At 41.1% G+C, this 19,426-nt stretch overlaps 1 protein-coding gene across 1 annotated transcript; it reads right to left on the bottom strand.

The window, feature by feature from the left end:
- Positions 1 to 2,628: 2,628 nt before the first annotated feature.
- Positions 2,629 to 19,426, bottom strand: LOC119729792 (protein jagged-1-like). The gene is made up of 16 exons (XM_038202534.1): positions 19,097 to 19,426; positions 16,726 to 16,892; positions 14,988 to 15,123; positions 13,676 to 13,827; positions 12,739 to 12,890; positions 11,907 to 12,017; positions 10,084 to 10,325; positions 9,505 to 9,692; positions 8,813 to 9,040; positions 8,231 to 8,559; positions 7,921 to 8,005; positions 6,718 to 6,893; positions 5,928 to 6,114; positions 5,329 to 5,494; positions 3,971 to 4,065; positions 2,629 to 3,080 (listed from the first exon to the last, which is right to left on the bottom strand). The coding sequence occupies exons 1-16, from the start codon at positions 19,130 to 19,132 to the stop codon at positions 2,696 to 2,698; spliced, it is 2,835 nt and encodes a 944-aa protein (XP_038058462.1). The 5' UTR covers positions 19,133 to 19,426; the 3' UTR covers positions 2,629 to 2,695.

Raw genomic sequence — 19,426 nt, forward strand, 5'->3', positions numbered from 1 at the left:
TTTTGACCAAAAACCCAGGATGATTGAAAACCTTGTAAAGGGATACAGTTCAACGCTGAGATAAAGCAGTTTTTCGTGTGAAAAAAAGACACCTAAATATAATGAGGTCGACTATATCCTATTTTCAACGAAATTTACGAAGAAGGGTTTTGATACAACTCGCATGGAAACAAATAACAAACAAACAAACAACCCAAAATAAAATTCAACAATATAAATCTCTATATATACACACTTATTATAGGCCAATCTGTGCTATCAATTATATCACGAAGGCCCCTTAATATGGCGACAGCATTGCGCTAGCTATTGCCCAGATAATCCGTCATGGGGCGGTATAGCTTTGTATAATAGCTCACACAATGCTTTCGCCATTGAAGGGGGGCTCGTGTGTGTATCGTGATCACGTGATCTAATCCGTCTATGCCTCGAGTATAATGAATGAAAGTTTACACAATTTGGAATATATAATGCAAATTATTCTGCAAGCTAAACTATATCTATTTTGTGTTTACTTCTTAATTTGTACGCCTAAAGGGACATACATTTCTGTGTGTGCATGAACCAATGATTACTCTGTATTAAAATATCATCACTGCTCTATAAAGCGGTTTTTCTGTGTATGTATGTTCATCGGTTGATCATGTGTCAATCACTTACATTGCTAAACTATACAGGGTGAGTAAAAAAAAAAGCGAAGCCCAAATGTCGGGAATATTGTTTTAGTGAAGGTCTGCATGTAGCACTTTCAAAGTTTAGGATATAAAAGGCCAATTCATAAGCTTTTGTTTAGTACAAGAATCATTCAAATCACTCGTGTACTTTTTAAGTTACGGAATGTTAAACACAACCACCGTTTTAAAGTTCTGTCCACGGATCACAAAAAAGGTGTGTGTTCTTTCAGCAAAACGAAAACATTTCACGCACATCTCTATGCGATTTGGTTTCGTTTCGCTGAAAGAACACTTACCTTCTTGTGATTCGTGGACAGAACTTTAAACGGCGGTTGTGTTTAAAATTCCGTAACTTGAAAAGTACATGAGTGGTTTGAATGATTCTTGTACTAGAAGAAAGCTTTTATGAACTGGGTTTTCATATCCTAGATTTGTGCTACATGCAGAACTTCACTCAAACAATAGTCCCGACATTTGGGTTTCGTTTTTTTTTACTCACCCTACACCCTAGTACATTAAAATTATACAGCAGCTGCAATTAAGTTTGTGCAATACGGACATAGTGAAAGCAATGTACAAAGCAGGTATGAAATACAAATACCTCGCCATAGTTTGGAAGGTGCCCCTTAAATAGCTGATCCCAGGTCCGCTTTTACTTTGTTAAATCAGGACTTGGATACTGTGTTTGTATTAATCTAGAAAGGTCACATGTCAAGTTTGTACATTACATAGTATTTAAATATATGCATAATTCAACATCAATCAAATACCGTCTGGCACGGTATTTGCGTCCAAAAGGTGCAGTGCAGTAATCAAAGATAACAAGTAACCGACAACTTTTAATACCTATTTGGTTTATGGCACAATGCAACAAAACCACTAAATATTACTGTGATAATGGACGAAGATTTTTTTAACACTTCGAGACACACGGCGCGTTCAGTGATGTGAAAAACACCATGTCCAACATCACAGTTGGTACTAATTTTTTTTTTATTTGGCACTGAAACTGCATAAATCCCGGGGATGGGAGGATTCATCCCCCACACTTTCTGTAATGACCGGGCTGGGGTGTTGAATCATCCCCCCTTTCTGCAATGACCGGGGCTGGGGTGTTGAATCATTCCCCCTTTCTGCAATGACCGGGGCTGGGGTGTTGAATCATTCCCCCTCCCCCTCCTCCCCCCCCCTCCCCCCTCCCCCCCCCCCCCCCGTTTATGAAGGTGACAAACCGAAAAATCTTCCCAAAGGTCCAAATCAATAAAATAGTTTTGCAACAAAAACACGGAGAACAAGCTTTCAATGCCCTGTTTTGAAGGTTAATAACTCCTAGGCCCTTTTTGCTAGGAAAAATCCTCAATCCTCAATCCTCCAAAAGTTTACACTCATGCTCAAATGAAGGATACCCAGCGACTCAACCCTTCAAAATTGTCAGACAGTCCTGCCTCTGAAAATGCACTCATCCTCAATACTCATCTTCTTCAAACACCATTCCTCATCAATCCTCCACAATCCTCATGTGCTTCAACACCATTCATCCTCAATCCTCCACAATCCTCATGTGCTTCAACACCATTCATCCTCAATCCTCCACAATCTTCCAAAACCGCCAGGGGGATTTTGGAGGATTGAGGTTGACCGGTGTCATATAAAAATCGGACTTGAATGAAAATCGGACTCTTTTTCCCTTTTATTGGTTAACCCCTTTCACGTGACCGGTCCCTCTCCTAATTATCTATGCATGAGCATGCGCAATACCACCAATGAGTCCGTATTTCATAAAACCTAGATTCATGCTACACCGGGGTTTAAGGGACGTATAAAACGCAAGTTTCCATTACATATACATAATTTTGTTTCGTGAACAGCACCCCTAGTGTTGCATGGTGTCAACCCCCCCCCCCCCCCCCCCCCCCCCCCCCCCCCCCTGTTTAGAATTCCCACGGCCGGGCAATTTTAGGATTTGGCCGTATGGTCATCCCCCATCCGCCCCACTCGCCGGAATGGATTTACGCCACTGACTAATGTCCTATTGCACTGTACGGGTTCTCCTGAGCAATAGCTTCGGCCTTGAGCGCGGGAATATCGGCGTAGTGGTTGTCTGCCTTCTCCTTGCCCCCATCTAAGGCAACGAAGAAGCCTGAGTCGTCGGCACAGGCGGCGGCAGACCCACAGAGGTCAGGCTGCTCACAGCTCGATATGTACGCGGGGTTGAAGGACTCCACCATGTTGGGACGGGCGGGTCTTTTGGGCAGAGTAGGGGCGTCATCCCTGATGCGGGTACTGTAGGCGATGTCCCCCTCCCCGATGCGGGTATTGTAAGGTGTCTCCAGATCCAGCGGCAGGGCCGATTGGCCCCGGTCGCGGCCTTGGTACTTGATCGCAGCATCCTTGGCTCGATTGATGCTGTAAGAGCAAAAACATACATCTCAGGTAGACCTATACTCCGATATAACTTTTGGTCAGATAAACTCAACATGTCACACTTGCGGCCAGGTGAATAATCACAAAAACGTGCTTTTATATAGCGCTTTTAACCCAGATCAATGCGCTTTATACATTATTATTACCCCTGATCATTGGACCAATTAAACATTCCAAATACCATCTCCAGTCAGCTCCCTGGGAACTATGCCTGTTAGGCGCAAGGAAGCTAATTTAATCACAATAGCCATCTCTACCCTCACAGGTGCAACTATCAACAGAAAACATATCGTCAGCCGGGTGTAGTTAAGACTGATTTTTAGTACAATCTCATTTCTAAGGGTGCACTTTTTATGAGGTATAAAAGCGCTGTTACTGGAACATGCCTTGGAAGCTTAGAATTCTAAATAGAATTCTAGCGAAAACTACGCGCAGCAGATGCTTGCTTTGAAGTTTAATTGGTAACGGTTTGTTCTCATTTTGGGAAGTCGTGAAAGTGAAAAAAGTAGAAAATATTACTTTAGTTCAACATCATATCTTGAGAAAATAAGAGCTTTTTAACGGAGTACCCTACTATTTCTCAATTTATTGGTAAACTGGTCATTGCTGTTTTCCTTTTGGAGTTTGAACCTAATAATTTCATAAGTAGGCATATGTTAATGAAATCGTAAGATTTACAATTTGATGGCCTGCAAAAAATTAATATAAAACTGATCGTTACATTGATGATATATCTGAAAACTGCTTTGATATAGGCCTACCAGCACCCATCGACATCCTTTGCAAATGCAATTGCAGACAAATTTTTTCTCCTTTTTTCCCTGGACCTATGACTTCCTGATTCGACTTTAATTTCGAGCATTATTACTTACTATCCTTTTTGGTAGGAGATGAACCCGACCGCAACAACCAAAGCCACAACAACGACAACGACTAGAATGATGTACCAGTTGGAACCGATCCAGTTCTGTAAAGAAACAGCATATACCTGGCTTTACCGTCTGTAATATTCCATCACCATAGTTGAATTGTACCATAATTTACTTATCTGACCACCATCATCTTATTTTCACCATTATCAATTCAACATTATCACCATCGTCACTGCTATGTATCACCATTTTCACTACCATCTTCAACCATTAGTGTTAGTGACATCTTCCTTCTATTGGCATTTGTCCATCAGCTCTCGATCAGTTTAACATTTTTAAAACACGAAGTCATTATTTAACAAGATTGCTCAGGCCACTATAGGTGGGAGCTACAAAAGAAAACAGAAAAAATGAATTTAAAGACAAAATGAAATGAATTACCAGTTGACTTTCCTTCAAATTGAGATGTAAAAGTTGGAAGGGGAAAGAGGGTGGGCAATGAGTTCCACATGGAATCAGTGAGCGGGAAGACGTTAAGTAACTACCTCAACTCGTGGAACAGAAATGACAGAAGGATGAAAGGAGGCAGGAAATCGAAGAGGGAGGTCAAGATGCGAGGAAGGAGTGAGAAGGGAAAGTCCTCCTGACAGAAGGAGTAGCGCAAAAAGGAAACTAAGCCTCTGTCAGCGAGAGGTTCTATATACAGTATGTCTCAAAAATAGTGTCCGTCTAAATACTTTTGAAATACCAACAAAACCACGAAGTAAAAGTCTACTTGTGCAGATACACCTATAGGCTAATCCTTTGCCTCAACCCCTAAATTTTCCCTCACGCCTCACTGCACAATGGTCAATTGATCACAGCAACATTTCTGGACACTCTGACTAAGTTCCTTGCCTTTTAATCAATTTCAGTGCTTTGTTATGTAAGCTGTGTAATATCAGTCATCATTTGCCCTGGAGCATTAAACTGAGGTCTGCTGACTAGATGACTGATGGCCAGGCTAAAAATTTCAATAGCCCTGATGATTGAATTTGGTCACATGTCCAAAAATGTTGTTGTAATCAATTTTTATTAACCATTGTTTAGTGAGGCTTGAGGGAAATTGATTAAAACTCCTAGGGTTTGAGGCCAAGGATTAGGAGTATCTGCACAATCAACAATTTTCAAAGTTTACTTCGTAGTTTTGTTGTTCTTTCAAAAATATTAAGGCGGACACTTTTTGGAGATGTGCTGTAGAAGAGCTGCCAGTTATAAGGTCTCCAAGTAGAACTCTCCTGACTTCGCATTGTGCCATGATTGATCTTGAAAAATTTCCACAATTCAAAGTGTTTTCCAAATAAGGGGAGTTATTCTACCTCTGACGGGTTCCCGGTGTTTGGCTCCGCAGATCCCTTGTAGATGTCGAGGCCGTACTGGGCAGGAAGATCCGTTGACGCCCCATCAATCAAAGCCTCAATGGTGTCCTTCTGTAAGTAACCCGACTCAGTCCAAGCTAGAAAGGTCACTTTAGTCAGAGGAGAGCTGGGGTGAATAGAAGGTTAATATTTTGAGATAAGAGCCCGATGCATGGATTTTATAGATCACTTCATGGTCAATAGTAACCGACGGATTCCCTAATCGCTTTATGTAGTAGGATTGCCTTTGCGCGATTGTATGGAGTGCCGCCCTTAATGCATGTTATGCCAATAAAATTAAAAGGCATATAAACATTTGGAAACATTTTTTGTTTTTGTTTTTAGATAGATAGCTTGAAGATTGTTTTGAACTAAATTGTCAACAGGGCTTTTCTCACACCGAAAATGCGTTGATAATCTTTCGGTACACTAATTACGAGATTATTCACTACAGTATCCAACAATTGAGCAGAATTATGTTTGCACCATTAACTGATAATTTCATTTCAATTTCTGTGTCAAGTAAAACTTGAAAGAAAACTGTGAAATATTATACATACCTATCGGTAGATTTGACATAGTCCTCTGTCAGAATTATTTTCACTGACACAGTTTCTCCGGTGTCTCTGCGCACGCGCGATTGAGGTGCGTAGAGTTTCTGCAGCAGATTGGCCAATTTGGTCTCAAATGCAGACTTATCTTCCAGCTTTCCTGTCACGAAGACGACGGCACCGTACAGTTTTGAATCTTAGACACGTGACAAAAACAAAAGAAATACGGGAATGTTTTATTTTTTAAATTTCGTGAAACGATTGCCCCCAAATAGATGATAAATTAAATTTAAGGCACTATACGAAGCTCTGATTTTGATTTTGAAAATGCAACAATTAAAGTACTTGTGAAAAAAATGCCGGCCTTCAAATGTGCTCAACGTGTGCGAATTCGGAGCACAACTATACTCGGCCCGATTCCGAATTTCGCGTTCGTTCGATTCCGCTTCTGCGCTGAGTTTTATCCAACCAACTACATTTTGGTATCACAACTAATGAACGACAGAAAATATTGTCAGATCGGACTTGATTCGAGTCTGTGAGATTGGGGACACCACTTCACCAAAAACAATGTCAGGTATCTAAAGTAGATAACAAAACACATCATGGGACTTTTTATTTCGAAAACCTGTTTGGTTTTATATTCTGGATTTTTTTCCCAATAGAAAATATCAAGCTCCATTAAAATGTGGTACAATGTAGGCCCTACTTTCATAATTATAAAGGCTTTGCATAGACAATGTTGAATTGAGAATGTTTTGTTCATTTAAGTACTAATTCCATTTTGATCTTTTCTTACCTATGTCGCAATTTGTTCCATAGAAGCCGTCATCACAGGTGCATTTATAATTGTAATCGTTAGCGCTGTTGGTGTTTTCACATGTACCATTCTGACACGGTGGGTCTTTGAGGGCGCATGGCTTATCTATCACCGTGTCACACTGAGTGCCCTCGTAAAACACATCACATTCACATCTGTAGAAACCAATTATAATGCTGAGGTAAATGCCAGTGAAGACTGATCCACTGTATGCAGTAGCCATCTTGGAAATATATTTTGCTTATTTTGAATTCAGTGTCAAGTTTGAATGCACAAAATGGTCTGTGCATGAGCTTAGTAAAAAATATCGACTGGCTTTCCTCGTTATTGAAAATTGACTAGTCGAACATGCAAAGTTTCATACTATGACTAGAAAAAGGAGTTAGAATCGACACAGATTTCAATTGCTTGCACAGCTATTTTTCCAAAGTCAATGGAAAAATCAAGTCAGATTGACTGATTTTCAGTTGCACCCAGCTGACCATGAATGGCTAATCAAATTTGCTTTCTTGTCAAATCTGACTAATGCTTTTTTAAAGTGTGTGCATGCCTGTGGGACTAAAGCTCATGCATCCCTAAGATGAATGTCATGCAAAGGGTGTTAAGGCCTATGTCCTGCTACATGTATTGGTAGTTTGTAAACATGTTTATTAAGCAATTGAATACTGATGTTTAGGAATTGAACACAACTGATACACTCAACAACAAAAAAGAAAGTCCCCCCCTTTATATTTTTTTTGTGTAACTCAAAAACTACTGGGCATGTCTTGCTCAAATTACGACTGATCAGTACAGAAATTCCTTAGCAATCCAGCCCTACTCTTTGTTTGGCCCAAAATCGTGATAATGTGTACAAAATTATTCAGTTTATGACAAATGGTACCGAAAAAAATTTGCCCATTTGTATACGTGCAAGGTGAGTGTGAACCACAACTTGCACAAAAGTGCAACTGTTCTCGGTATCATTGGTCATAAATTGCATAAATTCGTTAACTGTTTTTGGTCAAATAAGGAGTATGGCTGGATTGCTAAGGAATTTCTGTACTAATTAGTCGTTATTTGAGTGAGAGGTGCTCAGTAAGACAAAAACAATATTGGAAGGGGGACTTTCTTTTTTTGTTTGAGTGCATTAAGATTGTGTTTAATTGCTAAACACAGTTGTTAGAGTGCATGACTGCTCACCTGTAGCCATTCAACTCATCCACACACGTTCCATGCTCACAAGGCGAGCTAGCACACTCATCTATTTCGCTCTGACACAGCACGCCTTCATACCCCGCCGTGCAGTTGCAAACGTAGCCGTTGATGAGATCCCAGCAAGTCCCGTTCAGGCAGGGTGAGCTGCTGCACTCGTTGGTTTCACTGTGGCACGTTTCTCCGCCGTATCCCGGCGGACAGAGGCAGGTGTACCCGTTCAGGTAATCGGTGCAGGTGCCCTGGTGTAGACACGGCGAGCTAGCACACTCATCTATTTCGTTCTGACACAGCACGCCTTCATACCCCGCGGTGCAGTTGCAAACGTAGCCGTTGATGAGATCCCAGCAAATCCCGTTCAGACAGGGTGAGCTATTACACTCGTTGGTTTCACTGTGGCACTTTTCTCCGCCGTAGCCCGGCGGGCAGAGGCAGGTGTACCCATCCAGGTGATCGGTGCAGGTGCCCTGGTGTAGACACGGCGAGCTGCCGCACTCGTCGATGTCTTGGTCGCACGTCTTTCCGCCGTAACCTGCCGCGCATTCGCAGATGAACCCCGGGTAATCGTCCACGCAAGTGGCGTTGTTCATACACGGATCGTAATCACACAGATTCAACCTCAGACACCTGACATAAGGAGAAAAGACATAATTACTTCTTAAATTTTAAGAGTTCAAAGCCACCGTTCTGTCCAGTTGGAAAATAGACAAGAGAAGTGAGCTGACGACGCTAACCAGATAGTCACAAATTCGCGACCCTCCTAAATTTGGTTGTGACCCACCGCTGCCAAACGACTAGAGAATTAATGAACTTCTAACGGACAAACTTGGTTGAAATTGTTCACAAATGCTTGCCCAATCATACACGGCGCCACACTTACCAGAAACCGTTGATCTCGTCCACGCAGGTCTCATTGGCATAGCATGGGTTCGAGGCACATTCGTCTATGTCCATCTCGCACGTGTCACCATCGTACCCGTCGACACAGTGACAGTGGTATCCAGCGAACTCGTCCTCACAAGTTGCGTTATTTCTACACGGGGAGCTCAGGCACTCGTCCGTCTCCAGATCGCAGTGTGTTCCCTCATATCCTTCTTGACATGCACACCTTTAGGGAGAAACCATTCAGTTCTTCGATAAATCGAAGGTCAAACGCTGTTCAAAATGTTCAATGGTATAGTGGTCATGGAACTTTTTTGATGTAGAAGTTCAGTTTCCACCAGTAGGTCTACATTTTGAATGAACTTCCAACCGCGTGATAATCCCACACTCGTTTATACGGCTGCAACTGGTGCTCTTCCACCGGGACAATTACAAGTCAAGTCAATAATGTGACGACTATTTAAAATTAAAACTTAATATAGCCAGTCCGATGTTCACAGAAAAAAAAAGTGGGGGAGTGTCCCCCTATCGATCAATGACCATGGCCACAATAAATTCCATAATGTTATTGTTCTATTTATTGATCAAATAGGCCTAGTATTGAACGAAATCAATAATGCTGGATTCATTACACTGCATATAATAGGCCTAATTCACGCGTAAATTTGCTTGGGATTCGATCGAACTTACTGATATTTCCCAATGAGATCATGACACGTCCCATTGTGAAGGCACGGATTGGAACTACATTCGTCTGTTTCCACGTCACACAAGAAGCCCTCGTAGCCCGTCTCGCACAGACAGTGAAACCCGTCCACTCGGTCAACGCACGTGCCGTTATTGGCGCAGGTTTGGTTGATGCAGAAATCGATGTCGACCTGTAAACAAAAGAAATTACTCATTAGCAAGAAGCAAACCTCATTATTATTAATAGTGAAGAATAGGCGACTGACAGCTGTAGGCCTATGTCATGTTATGCACAGAACCTTTGACAATGCGACATTCAGTCAACTGTTGTGTAATGGAGTGCATGTATGAACATCTGATCTGATCTGATCTGATCTGATCTGATCTGATATCACCAAGAACATAGCCTACAGCAAATTGCTTGTTGGCCGACCAACAAGAATTTGGTAAAGTCAACAAACAGCAACAGTTGCTTCATTTATATAAGTGTTGCCGAAACCTCTGAATACGTGAATTTGCCTGTCGTAAATGAAGAAAAAAGACGACATGCGCAATAACAAAGGAACATGATTCCGTTCTTACCTCGCACAGATCTCCAAAATAACCCACAGGACACACACACTGGAACTGTTCAATCAGATCATTACACGTGGCTCCGTTCTGACACGGCTGACCAGCGCAGTCGTCGTACTCACAGAACACATCCGCGTACACAAAACCAGGGGGACATGCGCAGGTGAAGAATGCCACGTGATCGTGGCAAGTCCCGCCATTTTTGCACGGCGTGGATGCGCAGTCGTCCACATCGATGTTGCATGTCGTTCCTGTGGAACACATTGACGATTTTTTGTTTTATATAAACATGGTAAAGCTTACCTAAGAAGTCCTTGTAGAATGTGAGAAGTTGCAAGGGATATGATGAAAGGAATCATGTGCCAAGTGGGGGAAAAAATCTCAGTCTATGTAGTATTTTTTCATGCAGTTCTTGCACCTTCGTGCCCCATTTAACTTTATTTTCAAGGGTATTTTGGTGCCTTTTCTGGTTTTTATGCTTTTGCCAATTTCCATATTCATGAGAAAAAGTGTGATGTCATTTCAGGCAGACACCACTTTGTAACAGCTATTTCAGCAAAAAAAATACAAGAGTTCCGATATTTTGCCGTTGTAAATTTCCTTTCCTTTGGCGATTAGTTGTGTCAGTACATAGCAGTAAGCCAATGAGCAAACCTTTCTCACAAATGGTTTCAAGGAGCAGAATTTTGGATTCACATCAATAACTGAACAGTTTCTTCCTGAAATGACTACAGAGCAACAGCGCCCTCAGTTATCCGGAAAAGCATGGACAATTTTGTATATGTTTAAAGAGGGGCACTTCTGAATAAAAATTAACCAAAAAGGGTGTTAAATAGCTTTCATACACTTTAAGAGAAGTAGAAAAGTGCAGAAAAAGTGCTCCTTAGAAAAATTCTAAAGTGGTAAGGAGGGCAACTTTTGGTGAAGCCGATCAGACAGGGGTAATGTTAACAATGGACACGTGGCATTTTAAACAATCTGCTAGCAGCCCGGCAGCAGTATGGCATATCTATATGGAATGGTTAGAGCAGCAAAAAAAACTAGAAAGCGCACAGAGAGCGCAAACCTCCACCAAGGCTAAACAATTCCCCGCCATGTGCCAATGGGACCCTTCGGTGGGGCGTGAGAAATACCTGGATGGGATACGACCGCGATGACAGCGAGTGTTGGAGGGCGCCACCTATGGACATGCTTGTCCGCAGTATACACCCAAAAAAATACTCGCATAAATGGTGCAGAATCATCAAAACAAATCCTGGATCCAGACCCAGATCCTGATCACTTCCAAAATCTAATGGACTTCTACTGGTACCAAGGACCATGCACGCCCTCAAAAATGTTCGTGCAAATCCGTCCATAACTTTTTGAGTATATTAACAAGAGTTACCTTGTTAACAATAGTTACCTTGTTAACAGACAAACCAACCAATGAAAACATAACCTCCTTCGCGGAGGTAATAATGGGTCAGTTCTTGCCGCATGCCAGGAGGTTCGCTCGTACTCCCGACCTGCAAACAGGACGCTGGGAACGGCCAATCTTTTTGAGCCCTGATTGGATAGATTTTGCGTGACCTATGACGTAGAATGCAGCACACAAACTTGCTAAAGCTGTTTATTATTCGTGACGCGCGCTAGCTGCATACAGTACATGCGAAGGTCATCATAAGTTACCCAGAATGCCGTCTGTACTTCCTTCACAAGATTCTGTGAAGCTAATCAGCCCCCAGCACCCTGTTTGCAAGGCTGGGGTACGATAAAACGAAGCCAAGAGGGTAGGATATGTAGCGCCCTCAACTGTTTACACAATAAATCGTTAAAATGTACTCGCTTACCAGTCCAGCCATCTGTGCAGGAGCAGCTGAATTGATCGACCCCGTTAACGCATGCGCCATTAGCACAAGGATTAGACTGGCATTCATCGTAATCAAGCTCGCAATTGGATCCTGCAAAGCAAGAAGACGGAGACAAAATGCTGATGAGAGTTTACAATTAAAGGCCGTGCTCTAACGCCTAAGACTTAGAGCCATTGATGTAATGGTATGACAAAATTCATATAGTCATACTTGTGAACAAAAACAACATCGAAATCACTGAATGTTGTCCCTATTCCCGTTATGATAAATTATCAAAAGGCTATCCTTTTAACGTCTTTGCAAGCTGAGCCGGAAGCGATTTTTTTTTTCCAAACAAGATCGGATAATATCAAAAGAGGGCGCTCTCTCTGCGTTATGCATATTCATGATATGTCCAGGGCTTTAGAGAAGAAGTTATATAACAATGAATAATGGTGTTTAAATCACCGACGATTGGCAGCTGATTCGTGGACTGGTTGGAAGACTAGTCCTGACTTCTAACCAGTGATCCGAGTTCGAATCTCAGAGAGCGTTTTTCACTTCTTCTCATTTTTACCTTTTAAATAACTAAAGTGAGGAAGGAACACTTCCCACAAGACGTTAAGCCTATCTTGGGTTTGTCTTGTAGAGAACAAGGCATTAGATATGCATGTAATGGACCAATCAGAAGATAAGAAAAGATGGGATGTCGGTTGGAAAAAAAAGGTTTCGCGAGCCGGAAGGGTCCGCAATTCGTCTGGTGTTTGAAAAAAAGTTTGTGTGTCGCCCATTTAGCTGCGAAAAAAACAGACTATAGAAACACTGGATGTACCTTCCCAGCCACTGTAGCAAATTTTGGCTCCCGTATTTGAGTGACATCGGTAATGTCCATACTGGTCATCCCTGGGAATACAGTGCACACTGCAGTCGGAGCCATAGTAATAACTGTCGCAATACACCCTCACTTGAAAACTGAAGTCGATCCTAGTAAAAAAAAAAAAAAAAACGTAAAACGAGAAAGAAAAGGAGACACATTAAGAGTTGGTTACACAAATTACAATCTCCAAATTCTATAAAGGCTTGCCTTAGGCCAAAAAAAAAGTCTCCGGTTTCTGGTATGGAGCTTGCCCTAAAAGTGGTGCGGCGACGCGGCTTTTTTTTTTTTTTTTTACCTGTTTTTTTTTTGCTTAGTGCAAATATTATGGTAGACCAGAGAGGCCACATAAAGCTTATTCTCGATCATAACCCCATCTAAAAACACGTTAAAATTGTGCAGCCTCAGGATTCCAGTCAAACCAGTGAGTTTGGCGGTTTTGAGACATCATCTTTCATTGAAAAAAAAAACTTTTTCATTTTGCCGACGCGCATGGCTACGGCGACGCGCGCGCATACCAGAAACCGGAGACTTTTTTTTTGGCCTTAACTAGTCTGTTAAGCCTGCGAAAAAGAACTGTCAAACGTTGACTTTTTCAAGCCATGCATTCGGAGAAACGTTTTAGAGTGCACACACCCACGAAATACATGTTTTGCAATTAGAGGCAGGCCTAGTTATTGATGACTAAATGTCTGACTTTGATTCTTCCCTGACATTTCATATTGGTCTTGTGAGTGAAATGATAATTCATGTGCCACCTGGAGCTGTTTTTTGTTTTGTTTATTTGTTTGTTTGTTTTGTTTTTGCATGGTATTGATTTGTTGAAACATACAATTCGGAAAGATGTTGGTAGAAAAATCTTTCCTTTTTTGACATTCATGTCCTAGTGACGTACTGTGTCCGTGAGCCCAGGCTATACTGCTGCCACGTCGCGCCCGATAGACTCCGTGCAGCCGCTTTGTAAATGGTCCTTCTATCACGATCAATCTCGTCATCATTATTCTGGGTATCCAGATCCCAGACTCGAACGAAGACTTCCATGCTGCCCTGTCAAACAATCGAAAATACGAACACTTAAAGTTGGATTGAAAAAAAAAACCATGCACTCATGGGAGCGGCTGAAGCCACTTCATTATAAAGACTTATACTGCCAGCTGTGCGCAGACCGGCAGCAACACATCAGCCCCAGAATCATAGACAGTAGGCAATACGCTTCCAACCAGGATTTGATGTAAAAAGAAATGAACACAACTGTTGAGCAAAGATCAGCGGCAGTGGGGAGTAGTGGCAGTGTAAAGGGTGGATTTCGGGATGGGCGTTTCCGAAGCCGGCCTGTTTATTAGTTTAATTTGCAAAATATATAAGCCCGCTTGAGAAAAAAAACCCATACATTTCTTTTCATGAAGAAAAAGCAAATTACGATTCATTGTTTAATGTTCCACCTGATCAGGTATTTCATCCTTTTTAGTCCTATTTTAAACCCTTTCAGTATCATAAATATGACAAAACACAATAGGGTTACAGTAAAATGTTTCACTGTTTGAAGTGCTTGTGTTCGGGATGAAAAATGACTACTTTGACATAATTGGCATTTTCTCAGCAACCCAACGTGCTATTTTCATGATTTTTGTCTCAGTATTTGAAGGAAAAAGCTCTCAGCTTTAATCAGATACACAAAACATATACTCCCTGCACCCATAAAATTGAGCCCAGTCACGAATCAGATATTTTTCACAGGGGTCAGGTCCGTCAGGCCTACCACAGGACTGAGATGTTTCCAAAATGGGTGAAGGGGCTGTCCAAGAAGTTACAGTCACATTTGTACAGAAACCAACGGTCTTAAGAGGTATTTCCATCAAATTCATTTGCACTCTTGTCATAATATGGGCTGTTGATTGTAAGGATTAGGACATGCACTAGGTACCTTGAAAAATCATTAAGGTGGTAATTGTTTGTGTACAGGATGAAAATAACTACTTTTACATAATTGGCATTTTCTCAGCGATCCAAAGTGCTATTTTCATGATTTTGTTCAGTATTTGAAAGAACAACTCTCAGCTTTAGTCTGATACCAAAAACATAAAAAAAATCACCAATCACTTTTTTGTTATTAAAGTCAAATGTTTTAGGGTTGTATTTTTTTTGTTGGGTCACCCTGTATAATATGCTAAATATAGTGTCCCATGCTGCCACTCTGAATAGCTTACCGACCAGGAGTCGACACGCATGGTGTACGGGTTCGCTATCAGGTTGGGTATGGTGGAGGGGAAGTTGAAGTTGTCGTTATCCTCATGAAGTTTCGCTGTTGTGATAGCTGCCATGTCGCAGGATGTACCCAAGGGACTTGAAAGTGTTCAAAGAGAATGATTAAACACAATTAGATATTTGAAGAGGTCTTAAAACTAAACATGAAACCAATAGGCCTAAAGAAATATATAATTCAAAAAAGGTCTACGAGGTATCACAACTATCCTCGAAAGGCGGCCAACACACAACGAGCTTTTGTTCTTTTGTTTGTAACAAAACCGACACTTAGTTTAGCCCACTTCAAACTAACTTCTCAGAAGGTGAACTTCACTCTGCACTTATTACATATTCATTTCCATATTTTATATTGTTCATTTATATCTATCTAGCCTTGAGTCAAGACGTCACTGATTTCCTTAAAAGTGGGGTAAATTTTCAAGGTACGGCGTCGCAACACTAGTATAGTTTCAATTATCCTGTTTGTATCTCCGTGCCGTTTCCTGACAAAAAAAGGCATCGCTGTGATGTCAGTGTAGGCACGCACTCTACACTTACGATATCTTCACAATTATGAACCCCAACATGTGCACTGAAATTATTGAACATAAAATTGCGCAATTTAAATGGCCTATGCTATGAATTTTTCTTAAGAACACATTTTGTTCAACTTTCTGTATGTATGAAAACTATTTCGCCTCCCTTGTTGCTGAATTGTATTGAAAAGAAACATTTAAAATGTTCCATGTTTTCCGGACAACTGAGGACGCTGTTGCTGTGATGTCATTTCAAGAAGACACTGTTCATTTTAAGGGCTTTCTGATCAAACTGTGAACCCAAAATGTGTTCATTGAAAATATTTGTGAGAAAGGTTTCCCGATAGGTTAACTGCAATGTACTGACTCAATTAAGGAATCACCAAAGAAATGTAAATGTACGACAGCAAAAAAAAAAAAAAAAATTACAGGGCATATAGCAACTTTTTGTGCTGAAATAGCTGTAACATTTGGGAACGACATTACAGTTTTGCTCATGAATATGGAAATTCGCCTGAGCATAAAAACACAAAAGGCACCAAAATACCATTGAAAATGCCCCCCAAAACACCCAAAATATTGAAAATAAGTTTCGCTGTTCTTGTATCTGCCATGTCGAAGGAAGTGCCACAGGGACTTGACAGTGTTCAAAGAACACAGTTTAATTGTCTCCAAAACTAAACATGAAACTATTGAAAATAAGGTTAAATGGGACACAGAGGTGCATTTCCCATGATAAATTCTTTAAATGGGCCGTCATGTACTAAGTCAACAAACAAACAGAGAATCGACCACGATCCCGGCCCCCAACACACACGAACAAATACTTATATTTTGGAACACAAACACTGAAGATGCTGTAAAACTGATGCTTCTAGATGATGTCACTCTAGCTCTTGCTTGTGAATATGGAAAATCGCATCAGCATGAAAGACTTTAAAAAAATTATCATAGAAATGGCTGTATTTTTTGAAGTCAGAAAATCGTCACCAACACCACGAACTGACATGTCTGCGCAAGTGGGAGTTAGTTCGTGAAAACCACGTATCACGAACTGACACCCGGTAGTACGTGCGCGCGCACATCGCGTATATCGGACACTGACCCGAAATAGAACAATTATATATTATATTGACACTTGAATGATGCCGACTATCTAACGTACCCTGTATCGTCGCCGTCGATACACACAAAGAAGTAGTTATCACAGAAGTCATCGCAGCCACCAAAGAAGTCATCGCAACAACCACCGTCATAATCATTATGGTCGGAATTGTAGAAAGATACAAACTTGAACTGGACAGAAGCAGTCGCCCATACCAAAAGGAATACCTGCCCAATTCAAACAAGATCATAAAGGAATAATGACCTAAACAATGAACATGACTTGATTAAAGAGTTCAGGCCAATAGCCTACAAATATAATCTGGGTCATTTTCCCTATTTTGCCAATATTTATATTTCATATAATTATAAAATCCATATATCTATTCCCCCCCCCCCGCAAATAACATCTGTAAAGCCAATCATATTCATCATTAGCAAACAAGTCTTTTGACACATTCCTGCAGTTATATTTTCGCTCTTTTTAAAAACAAAACCACTGTCTTGGGTTGTTTTCTTTCATTTTATCAACGAATGAATTCAGCTGTCAGTAAAAATAGATCAAATACTTTTGAAGGCCAGTGTAAACACGGAAGAAGCGCTATGCAGACAAGATGTGGCACGAATTTCGTTTTCGAAAGTAGCTCAAGTTACACTGAAACTGATCTTTGCATATTGCGAACAATTTGTGTCGAGCATTAACACCCATAAGTACCTAATGAGCGTTAATGCTTGTCGTGAAGTGTTCAATTACAAGGTACAAATACAGGGGCCAATTTCATAGAGCTGCTTAAGCACACAATTTGCTTAAGCACGAAAACGTCTTGCTTAATCAATTCAGGTTACCGGCCAAAACTCCATGCGATTGTTATGCTAAGTAAACAACAGCTAAATACCAGTCACAAGCAATGTACATCACATGGAGTTTTGACCGGTAACCTAATTTTACTAAGCAATGTTTTTTTGTGCTTAAGCAAATTTTCTGCTTAAGCAGCTCTATGAAATTGGGCCCTAGAGGTTTCAGTGCAAACTAATTCAGCTTCAATGAATTCCATAGGCGTAGCCAGCGGGTGGGGGGGGGGGGGGGAGGTGTAAGGGGGGTATTTACCCCCCAATATATTGTAAAGACTGCCTTTTTCCATTCAAATTCCCTTTTTTTTTAACGGGCTTACCCCCCCCCCCCCAAATAATTTGTAAAGAGTGGCCTTTTTTACGAAGTGCCCTTTTTTTTAACAAGTGCCCTTTTCAATAAAGCAGTGGTGCCTTTTTTTGTGGCATTTGGCGTTTTGGGTGCCTTTTTCAGAATTTCGCACATGTATCGCCCTGAGAAGCACCATATATTGGCCCTTTGTGCGCATAAATGTCGGTTTTGAACAGTGCCCCCACCGACAGATGGTACCATTATCCCCCCCCCCCCCCCGAGGCCCCGACTTTTGTATTTTACGGAGGCTAGATGTCCGGAGGAAAGAACCCTGTCTACATTTCCCAACGGATGTGCAAGTGCCCTTTCAAAATATCCCCCCCCCCCATAAAAATGACCATGCTACGCCCCTGAATTCGTATAATTGGTCGTGAGTCGCCATATGTGAGCCCTTATTTTAATGTCTCGCATTATTTTATCATGTCAAAAGTTAGATCGCAAATTTGGAGGAAATTGTTTTCATCTTTGTCGTCGCATAAGAGTATAAGTAATACATAATCATGATTTTCACTAAAAGATATAGCATAATAGAATTACCATATCCAGGTCAACTTTGTTAACCTTCATTGTTATACCCCCCCCCCCCCGCGGTTATTGTCACCCGCATGACAAATTTGTTGAATTTCGCTACGAGGTACTTGATCCTTGCATTTATGTAGGATCTTTATACTGCTAAATCAGGCATATATAGGCCTAAGTGGTTTACTACTTTGCGAATATGCTGAAAATTCGAAGTCATAAACATACACGTCATTACTGAGCCTCCATTGTATTCTGATCTATGAAGTAAGATAGGTAACAGAGGAACCAAGATAGTTCATGTAATACCAGTTCCTTTGTTAACTTTGTTCCTTTTCTAAAAAGGAAATACCCTTACATAAGCATGGTTCCCTATAGGCCCTGTAGGGAGCGAAAGGCCATTGTGATAAATCAGCAAGGTGAATATATTTATATTCATGCCCTTCTTATTCGACCATCATTGCATGGATTCCTCCATGATCATTGCAATCTCAAACACTTCGACCAAAATTGTCCACCGTTGTATTTCCAGATTAAGTTGAAGGATCAATATTGACGAATAGACCTATAGGCCAAGTCAGTCAATAATAAATCTCTTCTGGTGAGGTGCGTATGTAGAGCCAACCAGTTGTTTGCTCTATGGTTGTACACTGCAGAGTCCGCTAGACTCGAAACCATTATGACCAAATCGAAAAGATCTCAAAATTCTTACCTGTGACAAAGTCGTCAAACGAAGAACAAGCTTCATGTCTGGGACAGGTCGCTCGCAAAATAAACTCGTTGATGTCCGTGTATAAATTTCCCGTAAACTACAAATTGGTATTGCTTTTTGATGCGCAATAAAAAATGGAGTTTAGTTCCGTGTACGACTACCTTTATATTCACAACTTGGTAGGATGGGCAAATAAAATAGACTCTAAAGAAGTATAAAGGACCACGGAGTTTCGGCTCTAGTGTTTTGCAAATAAGGGTCATGGCCATAAAGAAACCAACGTCACAGTGTTTTTTCGGAATACAAAAGACGCTGTGGCGCTTATCAGAA

Source organism: Patiria miniata, unplaced genomic scaffold (assembly GCF_015706575.1).
Source record: "Patiria miniata isolate m_02_andy unplaced genomic scaffold, ASM1570657v1 HiC_scaffold_21, whole genome shotgun sequence".
NCBI classification, from domain to species: Eukaryota; Metazoa; Echinodermata; class Asteroidea; order Valvatida; family Asterinidae; genus Patiria; species Patiria miniata.